This window comes from Ambystoma mexicanum, chromosome 7p, assembly GCF_040938575.1.
Source record: "Ambystoma mexicanum isolate Mex_15411 chromosome 7p, UKY_AmexF1_1, whole genome shotgun sequence".
NCBI lineage: Eukaryota > Metazoa > Chordata > Amphibia > Caudata > Ambystomatidae > Ambystoma > Ambystoma mexicanum.
The window spans coordinates 830204182-830224223 of record NC_090939.1 but is presented as its reverse complement, the minus strand read 5'-3'; the positions used below and the strand labels follow the sequence as shown (position 1 = coordinate 830224223).

Below are 20042 nucleotides of genomic sequence, written 5' to 3'. Positions count from 1 at the left end.
ACCTCATAAACAAATGAGATCGTTCCAGCAGCCTTGTCATTCCAATACAGATTTATGATGTGAATCGGATTTCCTAGATATTTCATTTGTTTCGGTATATCAATTACAGTCACTTGTATATAGGAAGATTGATTGTGCAAGCTCTTTATGCAAAATCCACTTGTTTTTTTGATCAATGTTAACAACCAAGCCATTGGCCGGCCCCTTGCTCCTTTAACAGCAGGGTTTACGTTAACTTCGTAGCCTTCTACCAGTGGGGTCACGGCCAGCCAAGTTTCCTGAAGACAGACGATGTCCAGTGCTTTCAGTTCCACTGATGTATTGTTGTATAAATGGCTGAATCCCCTAGTGTTCCAAGTGCCTACCTCAATTTATGAATCTGTTGACTGCGATTGGCCTTAACTTTGATTGTATCCTCCTAAAGCCCTGGCTGTCCAGTTATAATTAGCTTCTCTGTCACTTGTGTCGCCTTGTTCAGCGTTCTTTTTGCTTACTTATGCCTCTTTACAGCATCCTACAATTGCTATTTTTATTTGGTCTTGCTTTAGAGGGAAGACCACCACAGAACTTGTGGACTTTGCACCTGAGGTCTTGGAACAGCCAGCGGTCGCCATCTGAATTGGGCTTCTAATGGCCCTTGTCATGGGATCACTCCTATGAGACCGAATGCCAGAAGGCGCCTCCCATGACAAGGGTTAGTGGGATACAAAACATCTGTCTCGCTTTCATCTGTTTAGGTAATCAATATGTCAAATCCAAAGGACCAATCAACTCGTAAGCCACCTGGACACCATTCTCAGAGCTGGTGGTATTTTCCTCAGAGTGCTGCAGGAAACCGAATAGCCAGGGAGAAGGATACCAGTTTGTGTGCTTGAAGAACAGCTACCGGAATCGAAGAATTGCCAGTTTGTCAGCTTTGTGACCAGTTCCTGAGCAGTGCTAGAGTTCTACCTCTTGTCCCCAGACTGAGGCTCAGGAACAGCGAGATCTGCAGGAACTGTCAGGAACCGAAGTCTTCAGCTACATCTTTTTCTTCAATATAAGGTACTGTGAAAACCCAACCGAGAGAACTTACCTCTCACTGCAAAAGTTTGTGAAACTTTGGAAACTTGCAGGCCTAGTCAGCTTGTGACCCGACATATAACTCTTTCTTCTGAGAACTACCTCCGAGAACCGTGGCAAAGACTTTTCTGTTTAACTACCAGAACCGTTTTTACATATACAAGACACTAGCCCATTGACTTTGGCCTACCTATTGCATTGGACCAACTCCTCTGGTGAACTCAAACTATTTACACTGTTTTGAAGTAACTCTACTATTCGTTTTATTAACTTATGCCTTTTTGCTCCTACTTCAATTGCTCTGAATGCCCTGTTGCTCCTACTTCAAAGTAGTTGAAATGTTTCAGAACCGGTTAGTGTGAAGTATTGTAGGATATTTTTGTGTGATATTGGTTGCCTCCTTTTAGTGAATGTTTTCTAAATGACTGTGTAATAAATTAAGAAGTGTTTTACCAAGAAACCTTGAGTGTAAGCGTCTATTTGAATACTTGTAATTGTAGACCTCTGTGTAACCTCATTACAAGCTCACATTCCCTCTTGAGATAGCTTGGCTGCTCAGCTCACTACCAAAAACTGTGTGGTACAGACTTATACCAAAGGTTGGTTTTGCTTACACCTGTAGTCCTAGTTGTGTGTAGTGGTCCCAAAGGGTGCTGTATACAAACTTTGCCTAACACCATGGCAAACATTTATGGCATTTTAGTCCATATTGGCACCCCTACTCTTACATTAGGAAATAATCTGATTTAGTGGTACCTGTCTGGTATACAAACTCTGATGGTGCACTAGGTGGCCACCTGGAATTGGTTTCCTGCAGAACTGGCCCTGATAGCTGCGTACATGACCATTCTGATGCACCATGGCTATCAGCCTCATAACCTTATCTCACAGCTCCTCCATGTTTTGACTTATTAATATGGGATCAAGTATGAGATTGGCAATGGCCTCCTTCAACTGTCAGGGCCTAGTCCAAATGTGAGGTCCGTCGGTGAACCCTGTTCGATCTCCCTGATGGTTACCAACCGAGCTCCTAACTGAACCGCAGTCAACCACCTGATGAGCCAGCAGGAGAATAGGACAATAGCAATCCTGTGTGTAAGAAGAAATAACAGGGGAGTCAAAATGGATATACAGAAACCCCACTTTCCCTCAATAATTAAAGAATAAAAAAATACCTCAGAGTAGGTCCAGAATTTCCAAAGGCAGCAAGGATAAGGGACCAATATCAACAATCTGCGAAAGTAGAAAGAAAAACTGAAAGAAAATGCTGGGACCTCTTGAGTTTGCAGGGGATGGAAAATTGTGGTGATCGGAGCAAGTGTCCAGTTCCAAAGTCAAAGTCTCATGCTGATCATGGTTGAAACTGTCCAGAAGCAAATACCAAGTACCAGAAGGAGACACAAAAGCAGACAGTTAACAGGTAGAGACTGTTACACCGCAAACAGAAGAGATTAGTAGCAGCAGCAATAGCTGTCTGTTAAGCCAGGCAAGGGCCAGGTACACAGTATAAGCAGAAGAAGGAGTGGTTTCAGGACTGAGAATAAAGGCAAATTGTAAAAGACCCACAGTATCTCTCTTGAAATCTCCTTACCTGTCTGTACATAGAGGCACTGGTCGAGCCAAACTGGACACCATGCATAGTACGCTGCCTTGCCAAAGTCATGTGACCAAAAGATTTCCCAAAAATGGAGTCTGGACGCCCACACACCAGGGCATCAGTCAGTGCTTAGAGAGCCATCTCCATGTTCTCCTGATCCCATGGCCCACTACCATGAAATCAACTTCACAGGCAACCTTTTTTACTTACTTTCTGGTGAACCTCTGTAAAGGAATAAAAAGAAACAGTGTTCCAACTCCTAATCATGAAAGGCCACAGTAAGTTAGCACCTGTCCTCAGGCGTAGAACATATCAAACAAACCAGATCCCGTGATGAGACCCTAGGTAATTATTCAACCTAGCCAGGTCTGATAAATTTATTTTATCTAAAAGATACATTTAGCACTTAAAGCCCATATCTTTTTTTATATTTTCTTATTATCAACAGCTACAGCAAGAACACTCGAGTTCGATACTAAACACAGGCAACAGGAACTATCCATTCAAGAGACGCACAATTCGAACACGCTCTAATGTCTGTTGTCTAAGCTGATGTTGTTGTTGTTTTTTTAAAATATGACACTTCTCCTGAAGAAAGTTCTGTGAATTGTCGTAATTGCTTCCTACACTGATCAATGAACCAACTACCTGTTAACTAGACAGATGCCACAAGACAGTGGTAAAATCAAAGTGTCACGACAAAGTGGTCTGTTTTTATGAACAACGTTTGATTGTTTTATGTAAAGTGAATGGGATTGGCCCATCGCTTTTTTAAGCTAATATGTGTTGTTTCATAGAAATGATTATTAAAAAATGACTGAAGAATTATTTTTGCAGCGCTAATTTAATGAATGTCGACTGTAAGCTGTTGATAATGGCTAACTACCTCTTACGTCTGAAAGAAAAGGTATAGGTTTCCACCTCATATCATATTAAACCTGGTCACGGAGTGGGAAGATGACCTCACATCACCCAGCCTGTGCTCCCAAGCACTGAGCCCTTTGGAAAAGGTGCTCAATGTACTGCATTTTTTGGCCACTGGGTCATTTCAGCGGACAACTGCCATAGTCGGGGGCATTTCACAGGCCACGCAGTCACGCTGCCTACACTAGTTGTTGGCAATCATGACTGCACGCCCCTCAGTCCAAAGGCGCATATAAATGCCCAGAACACCTACAGAAAGGAAGGCCGTGGCCAGGACTTTTACGGGGTGGCACACTTCCCTAAAGTGCTTGGTGCCCTCAATTGCACCCATGTGGCCCCACATCCACCTAGGGCCACAGAGCACATCTATCGCAATCGCAAGCACTGGCATTCCATCAACTTGCAGGTTGTATGTGATGCCAATGGAATCATGGATGGTTTGCATATTCAGAATGTCACCCTTACACCGGGCCCTGCGAGCTGGGAGGCATGGCAACACATGGCTCATTGGTGAGTACAAATGGCTGTGAAAATGCATGCATGTCTCACACAGACAAAACAACACCACTGACAACCCATCTCTCCTCCACAGGGGACAGGGCCTACCCTCTGAGCACCTGCATGATGACGCCAATACGGAACCCCACAAAACCACCCCAGGTAAGATACAAAGCAGCCCATATTGCAACTAGGGCCATAGTGGAGCGCACATTCGTTGTGCTTAAGTCATGCTTCCGCTCCCTTGACCACTCTGGTGGTGAGCTACTATATGCACCACCAGTAGTGTGCAGGATAATTGTGGCAGCATGTTTCCTGCACAATGTTACAACACAGCATCGCGTACCGGCGGACATGGTGGTGCCCCTAGATCCCCAACCACATGCACGGCGGCTGTGCATGGGAGGGGAAAGGGCACGTGGCGAGGCTGCCCGTACCAAGCTTGTGGCACAATTTTTCACCTAAAATCCAACCCCTGTGGAGTGCACACAGCCCTGGCACATTCCAGGTGACATTCGATGATGACAAAGGGACAATCATCTGTCCCAACCTTAACACCCTGAGAATGTGTTCTTGGAAGTGCTACATTGTGTGCATCCCTTAGTACTAAAAGTATCTCAATCAGGTGTGCACAAAAGGAACACATGTAAGGTGGAGTATGCCAGTAAGACCATGCCAAAGTACACATCTAAATGCTGGTATGTCACCTAAACCCTCCCACACGCCCGACCCTCTGCAGCCATGGATGCGCGCAAAGCCCTCAGTTCTGCCCGTCGGCTCCTGTTGCTGGCCACCATGTTCAGCCTGTGTGAGTGGCATTTGGACCGCAATGCCTGCTGCTGGTGCTCCACCTGTCTTGCTGGGTTATCAAGGAATTGGCCACCGTATCCATGCCCTGAGCCAACATCTCATATGAATCAGCCTGGTGTTGCGCAGCAGCATACATGGACTGCTCCCACACACTATCGCCAGCAAACACACGGCCACCACGTTGGCGGACCCCACACCTGCCTGGGCCAAGGAAACCTGGCCCTTGATGTGATGGGGCTGTCTGTTGCTGCAGGACTGCATCCCTCCCTTGAGCAGCTGGCCCAGGAACAGGAATCAATACTGTGAAGCGTGACCCTTCTGCCGTAACCACCACAGACGGACGTGCAAACACTGACTGGCCTATGAGGGGTCATCCCCCCTCCAGACGTTTGGGAGGCAACAACACCCACAGTCGATGCACTCACCTGCAACACGACAGAGGTATCCATATCCATTTCACCACCAGAGCCAAAGGCTTCCTCGGAGGCAGACTCAGACTGAGTCAGGGCTAGGATGCCTGTAGCACTAGTGGATCTTCATGGACTACCACCCCACATCCTCCACTGGTGATTGGTCATGACTCAGTATCCAGTTCCTCCTCCACCTCCTCCTCTGCATCCAGTGCCTCATCACTTGCACATGGACAGAAACATTCAAGAAGAGCCATGTAAATAGAATAGCACACACACATAGGCATTACAATGTCATCATGCAACAAATCAACCTGCCATGTCACAAACTCCTGCACGTACGCAGTGTCAATGCAAGTGAAAGGTAGCATGAAAGGAGCGATTGATGTGTGTGGAAGAGCTAAATACAACATGTAGTGCATGGTGCATAGCACCTGCTACACACATGAGCACCTGACTGGTATAGTTCATTCACCAAAATCACTGATGCAAAAACACATATGCCACGTAGCATAGACATGCGTGAACTGTAATACTGCATGAGATGGAACTTGCTGACTACTGTCCCAGAGCCATGTACAATGAATGTGACATGGCATGACATGTAAATCACAAACTCAATACACACAAGTGTCACACAGTGCTATGATGCAAGGGTGGTTGAATAGAGTGAAGATAGACACACCCATCCCAAGAGGCCAGGTCACATTTACATCACGCGAGTGAATAGGCATGGTGAAGGTGAGACCTGGGGTTGGAAGTGGGAATGGGCAGTGCAGTACATGGGAATGGCATACCAATTAAATACAACTACATAATCAGCAATGAAAATGTGGCGGGCTGGTGGAAGTGTATGTGCAGACATCAGGTGTCAATGCTGCTAGAGGGTTGTAGGGAGACAATAAACAGCCACTGAGTGTGGGGGAGGGCAGGGAGGCAGTGCAAGGGTACAACCGGTGGCTCAGTGGCCCGTGTCAGAGATCAGACTGTGGGTAGGTGACTAGTGCATTCTCTCAGTCTTCCAGGACTCCAGCAGGGGAGAAGAGGTTGAGAAAGCACTACACATGAGGAAGCATCAGAAGTGCCTCCAGACCCGGAGAAGGTTCACTTCCAGTTCCATTGAGGTAGGGAGGCTGTACCAGCGGGCGGCCCCAGCCAAAGATAGACATTAACCACCAACTAATTGCTATGACAAGTAACTGACCCTAAGGGAGTAGGAAAGGGATGATCAAAGAACATGAGAAGTGAGCCAATTGGGAAGATGGAGGTGAAGGAACTGCAGCACCAGGACTCATAAGGCCCTGTGGACAATGCACAGCAATTGGAAATGAACAGTCGCAGCCACTGGGAGCAAGTGCCATCATCACAGTCCTAGGGAGATACAATACCTCGCACCAAGACAAAATGACAAGCCCCACTGCCCAGGTCAGGATGAGTTGCAGAGGGAAGAGAGTAGAGGCACAAAAATCTTGGTAGAGGCCATTGCAGTACCCCACGATAGGTATGACCAGTCCTCTGGAGACAGTGAGCTACTGGGGGAATGAGAGGAAAGGAAGAATACCCCTGAGGAAGTGCAGCTAGCAGGGTGACCTCTCAGAGACGTCAGAGATGTGCAGAGAGAAGGCGAGTATGGAGTGCAAGATTGTCACAGGCTATCCGCCATCACAGGTTGGAGCAGGAAGAGGGCCAAGAGAGCCTGGATAGAGAGTGACATGGAAGGAGTGAGCAGGTGTGGTGATGAGGTTTGTCATGGTGTGCAGCACATTGTGCTTATGCAATCTGCAAGACAACAAGCATGTGCCGGTCCACCATGACATGGTTCACCCATGGCAGTCATGTAAATGCAGCCAGAACTTTCAGACAATCATTAGACTTCATCCACGCAACATACACATGTCCTGGACACAAACGCATCACCACTCACCAGACATTTCCTCATAAATTGGCAGGTCTCCCACGTCTTGGATCCGCTCCACATCAATCATAGCACCTATGATCTCCTCATGTGGAGTGAGTTGTTCGTCCTCTCGTGGTGACTCACCTCCAGTCACCTGAGTAGAGGCGTAGTTGGCACCCAGTTTATCTTTGGCTCGGTGCCGGAGGTCATACCAATACTTCATTGCGTCGGAAGCTGAGCGCCTCTCATGGCCCAAGATGTTAATGCGATTGGCGACACACTGCCAGTGGGCCATAGGCTGGGCAGGTGTATGTGTGCTCCCTGCCCCCAAGCATGTCATGTTCTTGTTCCTGCACGTAGTCCACGAGGATCTGGAGTTCCTCATCACTAAAGCTCCTCTTCCTCGACATGTGGGTCTCCTGTGCCATGTCTTGGGACTGAGCCTGCTTGCCTACAGCACGCTTTACCTTCTTGCAAGGTCGTGCAGACCCTGAGTGGCTGGGACCACTTGGGTCAGTAGGGGCTGAAGCGCTTGTGGCCTGGACTGTGGCATCACACATTGATGGTGTGCCAGTAGGTACCCTTGCAGGTGGCTGTACCTGGGTGCTGGTGCCACGACGCTTCACAGCATGTTCCTTCCCCTTTGATGGACGGATGGCATCTGCCCCTGTGTCTGTGTGGACCGGGGTAGGAGGCCCCACAGGCCTGGCTGGGTGACCCGGTGGCTGGGTGGTGAGGTCTGCAGCTGTCCCTGCAGCTACCTGACCCTGTTGGGTGGGGGAATAGCTCTCACTGCACGGGCCCGGACACCTCAGACATTTTGGACACCTCACCCACCTCCACCACCTCGGACACTTCTGCCACCTGGGCCACCTGGGCCACTTCTGCCACCTCGGCTACCTCGGCCACCTCTGCTACCCCGGCCACCTTTGCCTCCCTTCCCACTAGTTGCCCTCCAAGTCATGGCAGAGATGGATTAGTACAATGGGAGGTGCAGCTATTGATTGTCCTGGGCAATTTGAGTGAGAGGGCAGTGTACGTGATGCTAAATGTACCAGTGTGCCCCAGCAAGGATCAATGTAACCCCTGGAGAAAAAAAAATGGCCTGCATAATGCACAGTCACCCAATATATGAACAATACATTTACGCGACCCCTCGGTAGCCCACTGTGGCCCCCAGCAACACAGAAAATATGTAAGCTACAGTGATGTTAAATAAGGGGTTACACGAGACCCAGAGGCACCCACAGAATGCAAAATGCGTACACAACTCACAGTCAGCCTCAAAAGTACACGCATGTGTGCACGGAGGCAATCCCCCACCAAAACAAGAGGCTTGCACGCAGGGAAGAGATCGCATGGAAACGAAGTCCACAAGTCCATCTGCTATAACTTGCGCAAGTGTGTGATGGTCTCCTACGCACTACTTTATCCCAATCCTGAACAACACACCCAACGTTCAGCGCATGTCACTTACCCTACGAGCTTAGGGCCTTTCCTCTGATGTCACGCTTACACGCTGTTTCTGCAAGTGCAGAGTCACTGTTTGCGGCTGCCCACACGTGTAACACGGAAGACCCATGCTCCTGCCTACCAGCCAATTTACCTGCCTCCAAGTGCCCCAAGCTGCCTCCTACGAGCCATCTGCTGCTGCTTGCCCACTGTGTGTGCCTGCTGCCCACATGCCCTGCAATTTTGGTGCCTGCTGTACAGCCATTGCCAGTGCTCCTGTCGTTGGACCTGAGAGCATGTCTCAAACTTGACAGCAGTTAGAGATTCACCCTTGAAGTCTCCCACCTCCTCTGCTTCCTCACCTGTGGACGCTTTGTCGGATGAGCTCTCGGAAGAAATGTCTCTTCTTTCTCGCCAGGAATTGTTAGACTTTTCTTTGCAGGTTTTAGGATAAGCTCTTCTGGAAGCCACACTGCCTAAAAGCAATAAGTCGGCAATAGGGGCTTCCAGTGAGCCCACCCCCACTTCAGGGAAAAGCCTTGCTGAAAAACCCTGATGTAGACCTTCTGTTGATGGTATCTTGAATCCCATGTAAATATGATCTTCTCTTTGTGTTGGTTACTTTTCCAATTGTAAAGACTACAATTCCCAAGATGCACCGGGACAGGATGCGTGGCTGACAAGGAACTTGGATTCAACAGAGAGGAATCGGAGTCGCCTTAACCAACAGGAAGGGAATCCAGAAGGTAAGTGGAGTAGGAGGATGAGGAAGTAAGTATCGAAATAAAGTAGGTGGCACCGAACCACGGTAACCGTAACCGCTACTGAGCCCGGGGAAAGCGTTAAAGAATAACACGGAAGAGGCGGCTCAGGAGCAGAACAAAAAGGAGGAAGACAAAGAGGGACGAACAGATTTAGAACAGAGGAATGAGTGAAAGCGTGTAGTATACGGAACACTTGAGCAGCGTGTAAACCCGAAGAGAAGCGCAGGGTTGCAACGCGCCGAGTGAAGCTTCCGACGCGTATTTAAACACGTCATCAAAACAAGGACAGAACCCTAGTCTGAATTTGAAGTTGTTTACAAAGAGAAGTCCAGAATTTGGAAGTGAATTGTGTTCCTCTATCCAACACAATAGTTAAGGGTACACCATGCAGTCGGACCACATCTCGAAGGAATACTTCTGCGGTGACTGAGGCAGATGGTGTCCCTTTCAATGCAGAAAAATGAGCCAGCTTACTAAATGAATCTACTACTACCATGATAGCCGTATGACCTATGGATTTGGGTAGCTCCACAATGAAGTCCATCGAAATATGTTGCCAGGGTCCGGTTGGAGGCTCCTCTTGTTGTAAAAGACCCAAGGGTTTGGCTGTACTGTATTTGTTCTGCGCACACGTGGGACAGGAAGAAACATATTCCTTGGTATCTCTGACTACAGTAGGCCACCAAAAGTGTCTTCTGATTAACTCCAAGGAGGCTGCTTGACCCTTGTGTCCTGCAGTAGGTGAGTCATGACACCATGATAAGGCCTTGGACTGGAGTTCTTGTGTAGGTAGATACAGCTGGTTCTCTTTAAACCAGTATCTCCCCTTCTTGTTTATTGATCTTTCCTGTGGTATAGAGGTGTCATTTTGAGTGTCATACACCTGTTGGAGAAACAAGTTAACAGTGCCTATAAATCTCTTTCCGGGTAACAAGAGTTCTTGTCCGGTATATTTTCCTGATTCTTCTCCATAACTCTGGGAAAGAGCATCTGCTAGTTGATTGTCCTTCCCAGGCACATAGGTGAGCTCAAAGTCGAATTGAGAAAAAAAATAGGCCCACCTTGCGTGACGTGAATTCCGGCACTCCATTTCTTGTAATATACTCAGATTTCTGTGATCGGTCCGTACACAGAAAGGATGTTGGGCCCCTTGTAACAAATGCCTCCATTCCTCACAGGCTTTTCGGATAGCAAGAAGCTCCTTTTCGAGTACCGAATAGTTCCTTTCACTTGGAATTAGAGTCCTTGAAAAGTATGCAATGGGATGTTCTAAGTGGTCTTCTTTTTTCTGCAAAAGAGCAGTGCCTATAGCTCCATGGGGGGCGTTGGTCTCTAGAATGAAAGGTAAAGTTTGGTCAGGCTGTCTGAGTACTGGTGCCGTGGTAAAAGCCTCTTTCAGTTGGTTGAATGCTTGGTCAGCTTCCGGGCTCCATTCAAATTTCACCCCTTTTTTCAATAAAGCAGTGATGGGTAGGATCATCTTTGAGAATCCGCTGATGCATTTTCTGTAGAAATTTGCTAAACCCAAAAAACGTTGTACATCTTTGACTGAACCAGGTATGGGCCATTTGGTTATTGCTTCTGTCTTCTGTGGGTCCATCTCGATTTGATTAGCACTTAAGATGAAGCCTAAGTATGGAACGGTTGTACCTTCAAATACGCATTTTTCCGGTTTGGCTAGAATGTTGTTTTGCCGGAGTCTTTGTAGCACCTCTCTGACATGTTGACGATGAGTTTCCAGTGTGTTTGAGTAAATCAGGATATTGTCTAAATATACGATAACAGATGTGAATAGTAGATCTGAAAAGACTTTGTCCATGAATCGTTGAAATTGAGCAGGAGCATTGACCAACCCGAAAGGCATAACACGATACTCATAATGCCCTAGGGGTGTCCTGAATGCTGTTTTTTCCGCTCGTCCCCTTCTTGTATTCTGAGCAGGTGATACGCACCCCTCAGATCCAGTTTGGTGAACCATTTTGCCCCCTGTACAGCTTCCATGATATCCTTAATGAGAGGCATTGGATATCTATCTCTGATAGTCGAGCTGTTGAGGCCTCTATAATCTATACAGGGTCTGAGTTCGGTGGTCCCCTTCTTGGAAATGAAGAATAGCAATGCTCCAGCTGAGGAAGTTGATTCTTGAATCAAACCAATTTGGAGGTTGGTGTTTAGGTAATCCCTTAAGGCTTCCTTTTCTGGGAGGGACAAAGGGAACATCCGTCCGAATGGAACCACTGCACCTGGTAATAGATCTATTTTACAGTCCTCCTGTCTGTGAGGGAGTAAAGGTCGAGGTTGGATGTCCAGAAAAACATCGGTATATTCTCTGTATGCCATGGGAACAATGTTCACACTGTGCATAGGCACCGGTTCTCCGTGAGTCGATGGTTTCTCCTTAGGGCTGAAACCAGAGACAGAACAATATTCGGAATGGAACTCCACTGTATTAGTCTTCCAATCTATGAAAGGGTTGTGCTTTCTAAGCCATGGTATTCCCAATATGACTGGAAAATGTGCAGCCTTTATAAGATCGAAACCCAGTCGTTCTTGGTGAAAATGCATTTGTACTGATAATTCCTGAATTTCTTCTATGACGGGTCCTGAAGTCAAGGGAGTGCCGTCTACACACTCAACTGGAATGGGTTGGGTTTTTACTTTACTTGGTGCTCATTGAGTTCTTGCCCATTGGTCGTCCATAAAGTTACCAGCCGCCCCACAGTCTAGCATAGCAAGACATTCCACTCTGGGGTGGTGTGAGAATGGCCTTTAAGACATGAATGATACTCAGAGCCAATACGTAGGTTGTTTGGATTACAACAAGAATCCAATTCTTTTATTAACTTAATATGTACTTTCTTTCTCTTTCTCTCTAGGTACTGAAAAGGATACAATTTCTCTTGAGGACTTCAAGCTTCAGGTAGATGGAGGTTTTGTCAACAGATCAGGTAAGAGTCTATAGTTTTCTTCTTTATAAAGTTTCAAACTTCAGTTAAAAGCATATAATTCTCCTTCTCAAGGTTTCCCTTTTCTTATTTCTCTTTATTTTGTCTTTATGATCTCCACTCTGGAATATATATATATATATTTCTCTTTTCTATTATCTCCTCCTTTGAGTTGTTCTTCTCTCCTTTCTTTGTCTTGGTTTCTAACTCTTTATCTTTCCTTTTCTCTCTCTTGCTCAGCTCTTTTGTTTGGATACGTGGCTTCTTGTTAATGAGTACTGATGCAGCCTTTGACTGTAGTGGTATTCATCTTCCCCTTTGTATACAGCTGTTCTCAGATGGGAATGTTCCCTCCCCCTTTTCATAACGAATCACTTCTCTTTAGTTTAGATATGGAACATTTCAGTTCATCACTTATTTCTTAAACGTATACTCTTCTAGTAAACACTGGAGTGCCCGGATGCTATTTTTTTCCATACTTGTATAAGCTTAAACTTTTTCCTTTTCCTAACAGTTCCCAAACGTTGATTGCGCAACGGCGCGTATTTAAACTTCTATAATCCTTTCAACTTGGCTGATCGTACTAATGTCTCTAGCAAAAGGCGCAACGGCGCCAACTTCATTACTGTCTATCGAGTGACAAAGGTCGCCTTTTCTGTACTCAATCTGCATGCGAGTAAAGCGGTAGAGTTTTCCTCTCTCTCTCTCAGTCGCTCACTCACCTCCGACTGCGTGGTTTCAGTCAGACTTGGTTGCAACAGCTGACGGCTGAAACTGACTTCGCATCGGGTTCGGCGAAATGTTCACCTTGTCAGTTTCCTTTTCCTCGTAATCATACGGCCTTGGTTGTCGGGGAGCAGCGCTCCGGAATCAAATGGTGATATCTCGCTTCGACCAGCTTCACACTCCTGGGCGTTTTCACACATGCACAGGCCCGCTTCCCACTCAGCTGTTCATGTTTCGTTACTCGCCCTTCAGTACGCCCAAGATAAACCGTCCGCCTCGCTCTCGTCCTCACGTGCTCTCGTCTCCTAGGCGACCAACAAGAAAAATGTGCAGGCATTAGAGGAAAGGCCATACAGTAGGGACTTCCTGGTCCTCAATATCTTCACTACTCGGTATGAGTTTCTATAAAACTTACATCAGAACGTCACACCCCCTCTACTAAACCCTTACGTTCGGGAAGGGTTTGTGCCCTGGATAAATAATCGGCTTGTGACAGCAGCTTCCCAGGATTGTGAACAGTTTTAAAAGAGAAGGGCTGGAGGGAAAGGAACCACCTTAGTACTCTTTGATTCGAGTCCTTGTTACGTGCTAACCATACCAACGGTGCATGATCCGTTATTAGAGTAAATTCACGTCCCAGCAGATAGTATCTAAGAGCATCAATGGCCCACTTAACAGCTAAACATTCCTTTTCTATTGTTGGATAGTTAAGTTCGTGAGGCAATAATTTACGACTGATGAACAGCACAGGTCTTTCGCCGTTCCCTTGATTCTGGAGAAGGACTGCCCCAAGTCCCGTTCCTGAAGCATCCGTCTGAAGAACAAATGGGGATTCAAAATCAGGGCATTGTAACATTGCCTTACTGGTGAGAGCTTCTTTTAAAGCATTAAAGGCTTCCATAGCTTCAGTATTCTGCCACTCCTTCTTTGGTAAGGAGGGTTTCCTCAACAGATTTGTTAGTGGAGTAGCCAAAGTAGAAAAGTGTGGAATAAATCTTCTGTAATACCCCACAAAACCAAGGAAGGCCCGTATTTGTTTTGGATTTTCCGGGAACTTCAGCTCTTTGATGGCCTTTACTTTCTCCTCTTGGGGTTTAATTATCCCTTGTCCAACATAATACCCTAAATATTTCGTATGGAACTCAGCTATATGGGTTTTCTTAGGGTTTACATGTAAACCAGCACCCTTTAGTGTTACGAGCAGCTTTCTTAGATGAATCATATGTTCTTGCCAGGTGTTACTATATATAATGATGTCGTCCAGATATGCACCAACATATCCTTCATGTCCTTTTATCAAATGATTCATCAACCTTTGAAAGGTTGCTGGTGCGCCATGTAGGCCAAAGGGTAATACCGTAAACTGGTAGAGTCCGGTCGGAGTAGCGAAGGCTGTTTTCTCTTTGTCGGTTGCTGATAACGGTACCTGCCAATAGCCCTTGGTCAGATCGATGGTAGTCAGGAACTTGGCCTTCCCTAGATTATTCAAGAGATCGTCGATGCGTGGCATCGGATAAGCGTCAAATTTAGAAATTTCATTCAATTTCCGAAAGTCCATGCAGAATCTTACACTACCATCTGGCTTCGGGACCAGGACTACTGGGGAACTCCAGTCGCTAAATGATGGTTCGATGATTCCTAAATCTAACATTTCTTGAACTTCCTGGTTGATGGCTTTTACTTTTGACTCAGGTATCCGATAAGGTCTGAGTCTTACTACAGACCCTGGTTTAGTTTCTATACGATGGTAGGTTAGACTAGTTCTTCCTGGAAGGGAAGAGAATATGTCATCAAAATCTTGTAAAAGATGAGACAGCTCAGATTTCTGTAGTACCGTTAACTCCATGTTGATATTTAACCCTTCGACACCTATTTTCTCTTTTATCTGGGGAAAGTTTCCTTCTAACGGTACATCGTTAGTGATCATAGCAACGTTCCGTATTGGTGGAATCCACTTCTTAAGCAAATTCACATGATACGTCTGACACAGGAGTCTACTACCGGGTTGCATCACTTTATATGTTAAGGGTCCCAAAACTTCTTGGATCTCGAAAGGTCCCTTCCAACTGGCTAACATCTTGTTGTCTGATGTGGGCATTAAGATTAGAACCTGATCTCCTTTCTTAAAGGTACGAAGTTGGGCTTTCTGGTTGTAGCACTTCTCTTGGTTCAACTGAGCTTGGAGAAGATTGTCTCTTGCTACAACCCGTAGTTTTTCTATTCGTTCCTGCAGCTGTGAGGCATATTCAGTTAGGGACAACTCCTGTTCTGGTTGTTCCTCCCAATTCTCTTTCAACACGTCTAACAAACTCCTCACGGGTCTTCCAAACAATAATTCGAAGGGTGAGAAGCCTGTGGAAGATTGTGGAGTATTTCTGAGGGTCATTAGTATCCACGGTAATACTCGGTCCCAGTCTTTGTCTTCTGGTGAGGTTGTTTTCCGAATCATCTGCTTGATAGTCTGGTTATAGCGTTCTGCTAACCCATCCGTTTGTGGATGGTATACTGCTGTCTTCAGATGTTCTATCTTTAATGTATTGCAGATTTGTTTCATCACACTGGACATAAAGTTTGTTCCTCGGTCTGTAACAATTTCTCGGGGAATCCCTACTCGACCTATAAAAGGGATTAATACGTCACATATCTGTTGTATATTAGTGGCCTTTAGCGAGTGGCATAGTCTACCACAACGAGGATGTATTTATGACCTCTTCTCGTAGGATCAATAGGTCCGACAATATCGATACCAATTCTGCTGAATGGTTCTTGTACTAGGGGCATTGGTTGTAGTGGAGCTTTCTTTACGTTGGCCCTATTCCTCTTCTGACAGTCCTCACAGGCTTGACAAAATCTAAATACTTGTTGATATACCCCTGGCCAGTAAAATCTGTCCAAAATTTTCTTAGTAGTTTTCTCTGTTCCGAGGTGTCCCTCCCCAACTTGTACGTGAGCGACTTCTAGTACCGTTGGATAATATTTCTGAGGAACTACAAGTTGCTTCAACTCATCCCCAGTCCGGGATTTACTCACTCGGTATAACAACCCTTTCTCTTTGATGAAATGTGGACCTTGACCCTTGGGATCTTCCAAAGCTCGTTCCCTGGCATACTGAAGTAAGGGGTCTAGATCTTGAGCAGTCCTGAAACTATCACCATCTTCCTCTATCTTCCAGTCCACTGCTATGGGAAGTACATTCTTACTCTTCCATTCTTCTTTCTGAAGTTTCTTTAACTTTTTACTCTTAAATGCTTTATTGGTTGGTGGGTCGATTTCTTCTTCAAAGAAAGGGGCAATTTCCCACCAGCTCTTCTCAATTTTATGTATTAATTTAGGTAACTCAGGTATATCGGACCCAACTAATAATGGCTTTGGTAGATTGGGGAGAACAGCTGCTTTCACCCCCATGGTCTCCCCGCCTAGCTTAATCTGGATATTCTTTGACGGGTAAGATTTTACATCCCCATGTACACAGCGTATTGGAATTTCCCCAGAAGAACGATAAGCTTCACCTACCAACTCTCGTGTTATAGCGGTCTATAGACTCCCGGAGTCGATCAATGCAGTTGTCAGCTTTCCATCCACTTCCGCATCACAAGTATACAGGTATTGAGGTTGTTTTCCAGGTAGATGTTCCAAATATTCACTTTCTTTCAAGGAGTCGAAGGCCCCCACATCCATTGGTTCCGTTTTTGCTTTCTTTGTACAGAACCTAGCAAGATGACCCCATTCACCGCAATCAAAACATTGAGGGCCTCGAACTGTGGATGTAAAAGGACGATAATTGCTAGGGCCCTCACTGTTTGGTCGGGAACGTAAAACTTCTCCTTCAGGTTTCTTCAACATAGAATTTGGCCATCTCGATTGAGGCATAGCTTTGTTCACAGGGTGATGTAACTTGTTAGCTGTCGGATATGTCATTATCCGACCCTGTCCAGCTTTTTGATACGCCGAAGCCACATCTACTGCTTCCCTTAAAGATAGTCTATGGTGTTGTTTAACCCATCTCTGAACAGGTCCGGGAAGAGCCTCAATAAATTGTTCTAATATCACTTTCTCCGTTATTTCATTTGGAGAGGACACAGTGGGCTGTAACCATTTCTCTGCCAGCTCTTTAACTCGGTAGTACAACTGTCTAGGAGTTTCCTCTCCACCCAACTTGATGTCTCTGAATTTGATGCGATACGTTTCTTCATCGTGCCCCATCCTCTCTAACACTACTTTCTTCATATCTCCATACGTGGTGTGTCCTGTTGGGTTGGCGGTTTGATAAGCTGACTGCATTTCCCCGGTCATCAATGGTGCGATGTAATGGCACCATCTCTCGGCTGGCCACTGTGCATTTCGAGCAACTCTTTCAAAATTCACAAAAAAATGTGCAGGGTCTTCTCCTGTTGAATATTTTTGTAACACAGAGGTAGGTACTGGAGTGTTGTTCCTGGTATTAGTAACCTCAAGTAGTTGTGCTTGCTGCATTTGTAATGCTTGTTGAAATGCTAGTCTATCTGCTTGGGCCTGCTGAGTCTGTAATTGTAAGGCCTGTTGTAATAATTGTTGTCCCTCACTTAGGGTTTTAATAAGGTCCTCCATAGCGTTCTCCTATCCCACCATTCTGATGCACCATGGCTATCAGCCTCATAACCTTATCTCACAGCTCCTCCATGTTTTGACTTATTAATATGGGATCAAGTATGAGATTGGCAATGGCCTCCTTCAACTGTCAGGGCCTAGTCCAAATGTGAGGTCCGTCGGTGAACCCTGTTCGATCTCCCTGATGGTTACCAACCGAGCTCCTAACTGAACCGCAGTCAACCACCTGATGAGCCAACAGGAGAATAGGACAATAGCAATCCTGTGTGTAAGAAGAAATAACAGGGGAGTCAAAATGGATATACAGAAACCCCACTTTCCCTCAATAATTAAAGAATAAAAAAATACCTCAGAGTAGGTCCAGAATTTCCAAAGGCAGCAAGGATAAGGGACCAATATCAACAATCTGCGAAAGTAGAAAGAAAAACTGAAAGAAAATGCTGGGACCTCTTGAGTTTGCAGGGGATGGAAAATTGTGGTGATCGGAGCAAGTGTCCAGTTCCAAAGTCAAAGTCTCATGCTGATCATGGTTGAAACTGTCCAGAAGCAAATACCAAGTACCAGAAGGAGACACAAAAGCAGACAGTTAACAGGTAGAGACTGTTACACCGCAAACAGAAGAGATTAGTAGCAGCAGCAATAGCTGTCTGTTAAGCCAGGCAAGGGCCAGGTACACAGTATAAGCAGAAGAAGGAGTGGTTTCAGGACTGAGAATAAAGGCAAATTGTAAAAGACCCACAGTATCTCTCTTGAAATCTCCTTACCTGTCTGTACATAGAGGCACTGGTCGAGCCAAACTGGACACCATGCATAGTACGCTGCCTTGCCAAAGTCATGTGACCAAAAGATTTCCCAAAAATGGAGTCTGGACGCCCACACACCAGGGCATCAGTCAGTGCTTAGAGAGCCATCTCCATGTTCTCCTGATCCCATGGCCCACTACCATGAAATCAACTTCACAGGCAACCTTTTTTACTTACTTTCTGGTGAACCTCTGTAAAGGAATAAAAAGAAACAGTGTTCCAACTCCTAATCATGAAAGGCCACAGTAAGTTAGCACCTGTCCTCAGGCGTAGAACATATCAAACAAACCAGATCCCGTGATGAGACCCTAGGTAATTATTCAACCTAGCCAGGTCTGATAAATTTATTTTATCTAAAAGATACATTTAGCACTTAAAGCCCATATCTTTTTTTATATTTTCTTATTATCAACAGCTACAGCAAGAACACTCGAGTTCGATACTAAACACAGGCAACAGGAACTATCCATTCAAGAGACGCACAATTCGAACACGCTCTAATGTCTGTTGTCTAAGCTGATGTTGTTGTTGTTTTTTTAAAATATGACACTTCTCCTGAAGAAAGTTCTGTGAATTGTCGTAATTGCTTCCTACACTGATCAATGAACCAACTACCTGTTAACTAGACAGATGCCACAAGACAGTGGTAAAATCAAAGTGTCACGACAAAGTGGTCTGTTTTTATGAACAACGTTTGATTGTTTTATGTAAAGTGAATGGGATTGGCCCATCGCTTTTTTAAGCTAATATGTGTTGTTTCATAGAAATGATTATTAAAAAATGACTGAAGAATTATTTTTGCAGCGCTAATTTAATGAATGTCGACTGTAAGCTGTTGATAATGGCTAACTACCTCTTACGTCTGAAAGAAAAGGTATAGGTTTCCACCTCATATCATATTAAACCTGGTCACGGAGTGGGAAGATGACCTCACATCACCCAGCCTGTGCTCCCAAGCACTGAGCCCTTTGGAAAAGGTGCTCAATGTACTGCATTCTTTGGCCACTGGGTCATTTCAGCGGACAACTGCCATAGTCGGGGGCATTTCACAGGCCACGCAGTCACGCTGCCTACACTAGTTGTTGGCAATCATGACTGCACGCCCCTCAGTCCAAAGGCGCATATAAATGCCCAGAACACCTACAGAAAGGAAGGCCGTGGCCAGGACTTTTACGGGGTGGCACACTTCCCTAAAGTGCTTGGTGCCCTCAATTGCACCCATGTGGCCCCACATCCACCTAGGGCCACAGAGCACATCTATCGCAATCGCAAGCACTGGCATTCCATCAACTTGCAGGTTGTATGTGATGCCAATGGAATCATGGATGGTTTGCATATTCAGAATGTCACCCTTACACCGGGCCCTGCGAGCTGGGAGGCATGGCAACACATGGCTCATTGGTGAGTACAAATGGCTGTGAAAATGCATGCATGTCTCACACAGACAAAACAACACCACTGACAACCCATCTCTCCTCCACAGGGGACAGGGCCTACCCTCTGAGCACCTGCATGATGACGCCAATACGGAACCCCACAACACCACCCCAGGTAAGATACAAAGCAG

The 20042-nt window shown here is 45.9% G+C and overlaps 1 protein-coding gene across 1 annotated transcript in view; it reads left to right on the top strand.

Annotated features, from left to right (window-relative positions):
- LOC138526006 (nucleolin-like) overlaps positions 1-12887 on the top strand; it is a 49923-nt gene extending 37036 nt beyond the window's left edge. The window contains exons 3-4 of the mRNA XM_069636296.1: positions 12291-12362; positions 12874-12887. Of these exons, the coding sequence (XP_069492397.1) occupies positions 12291-12362; positions 12874-12887 (86 nt within the window). The remainder of the gene's footprint in view (positions 1-12290; positions 12363-12873) is intronic.
- The last annotated feature ends 7155 nt before the right edge of the window (positions 12888-20042 follow it).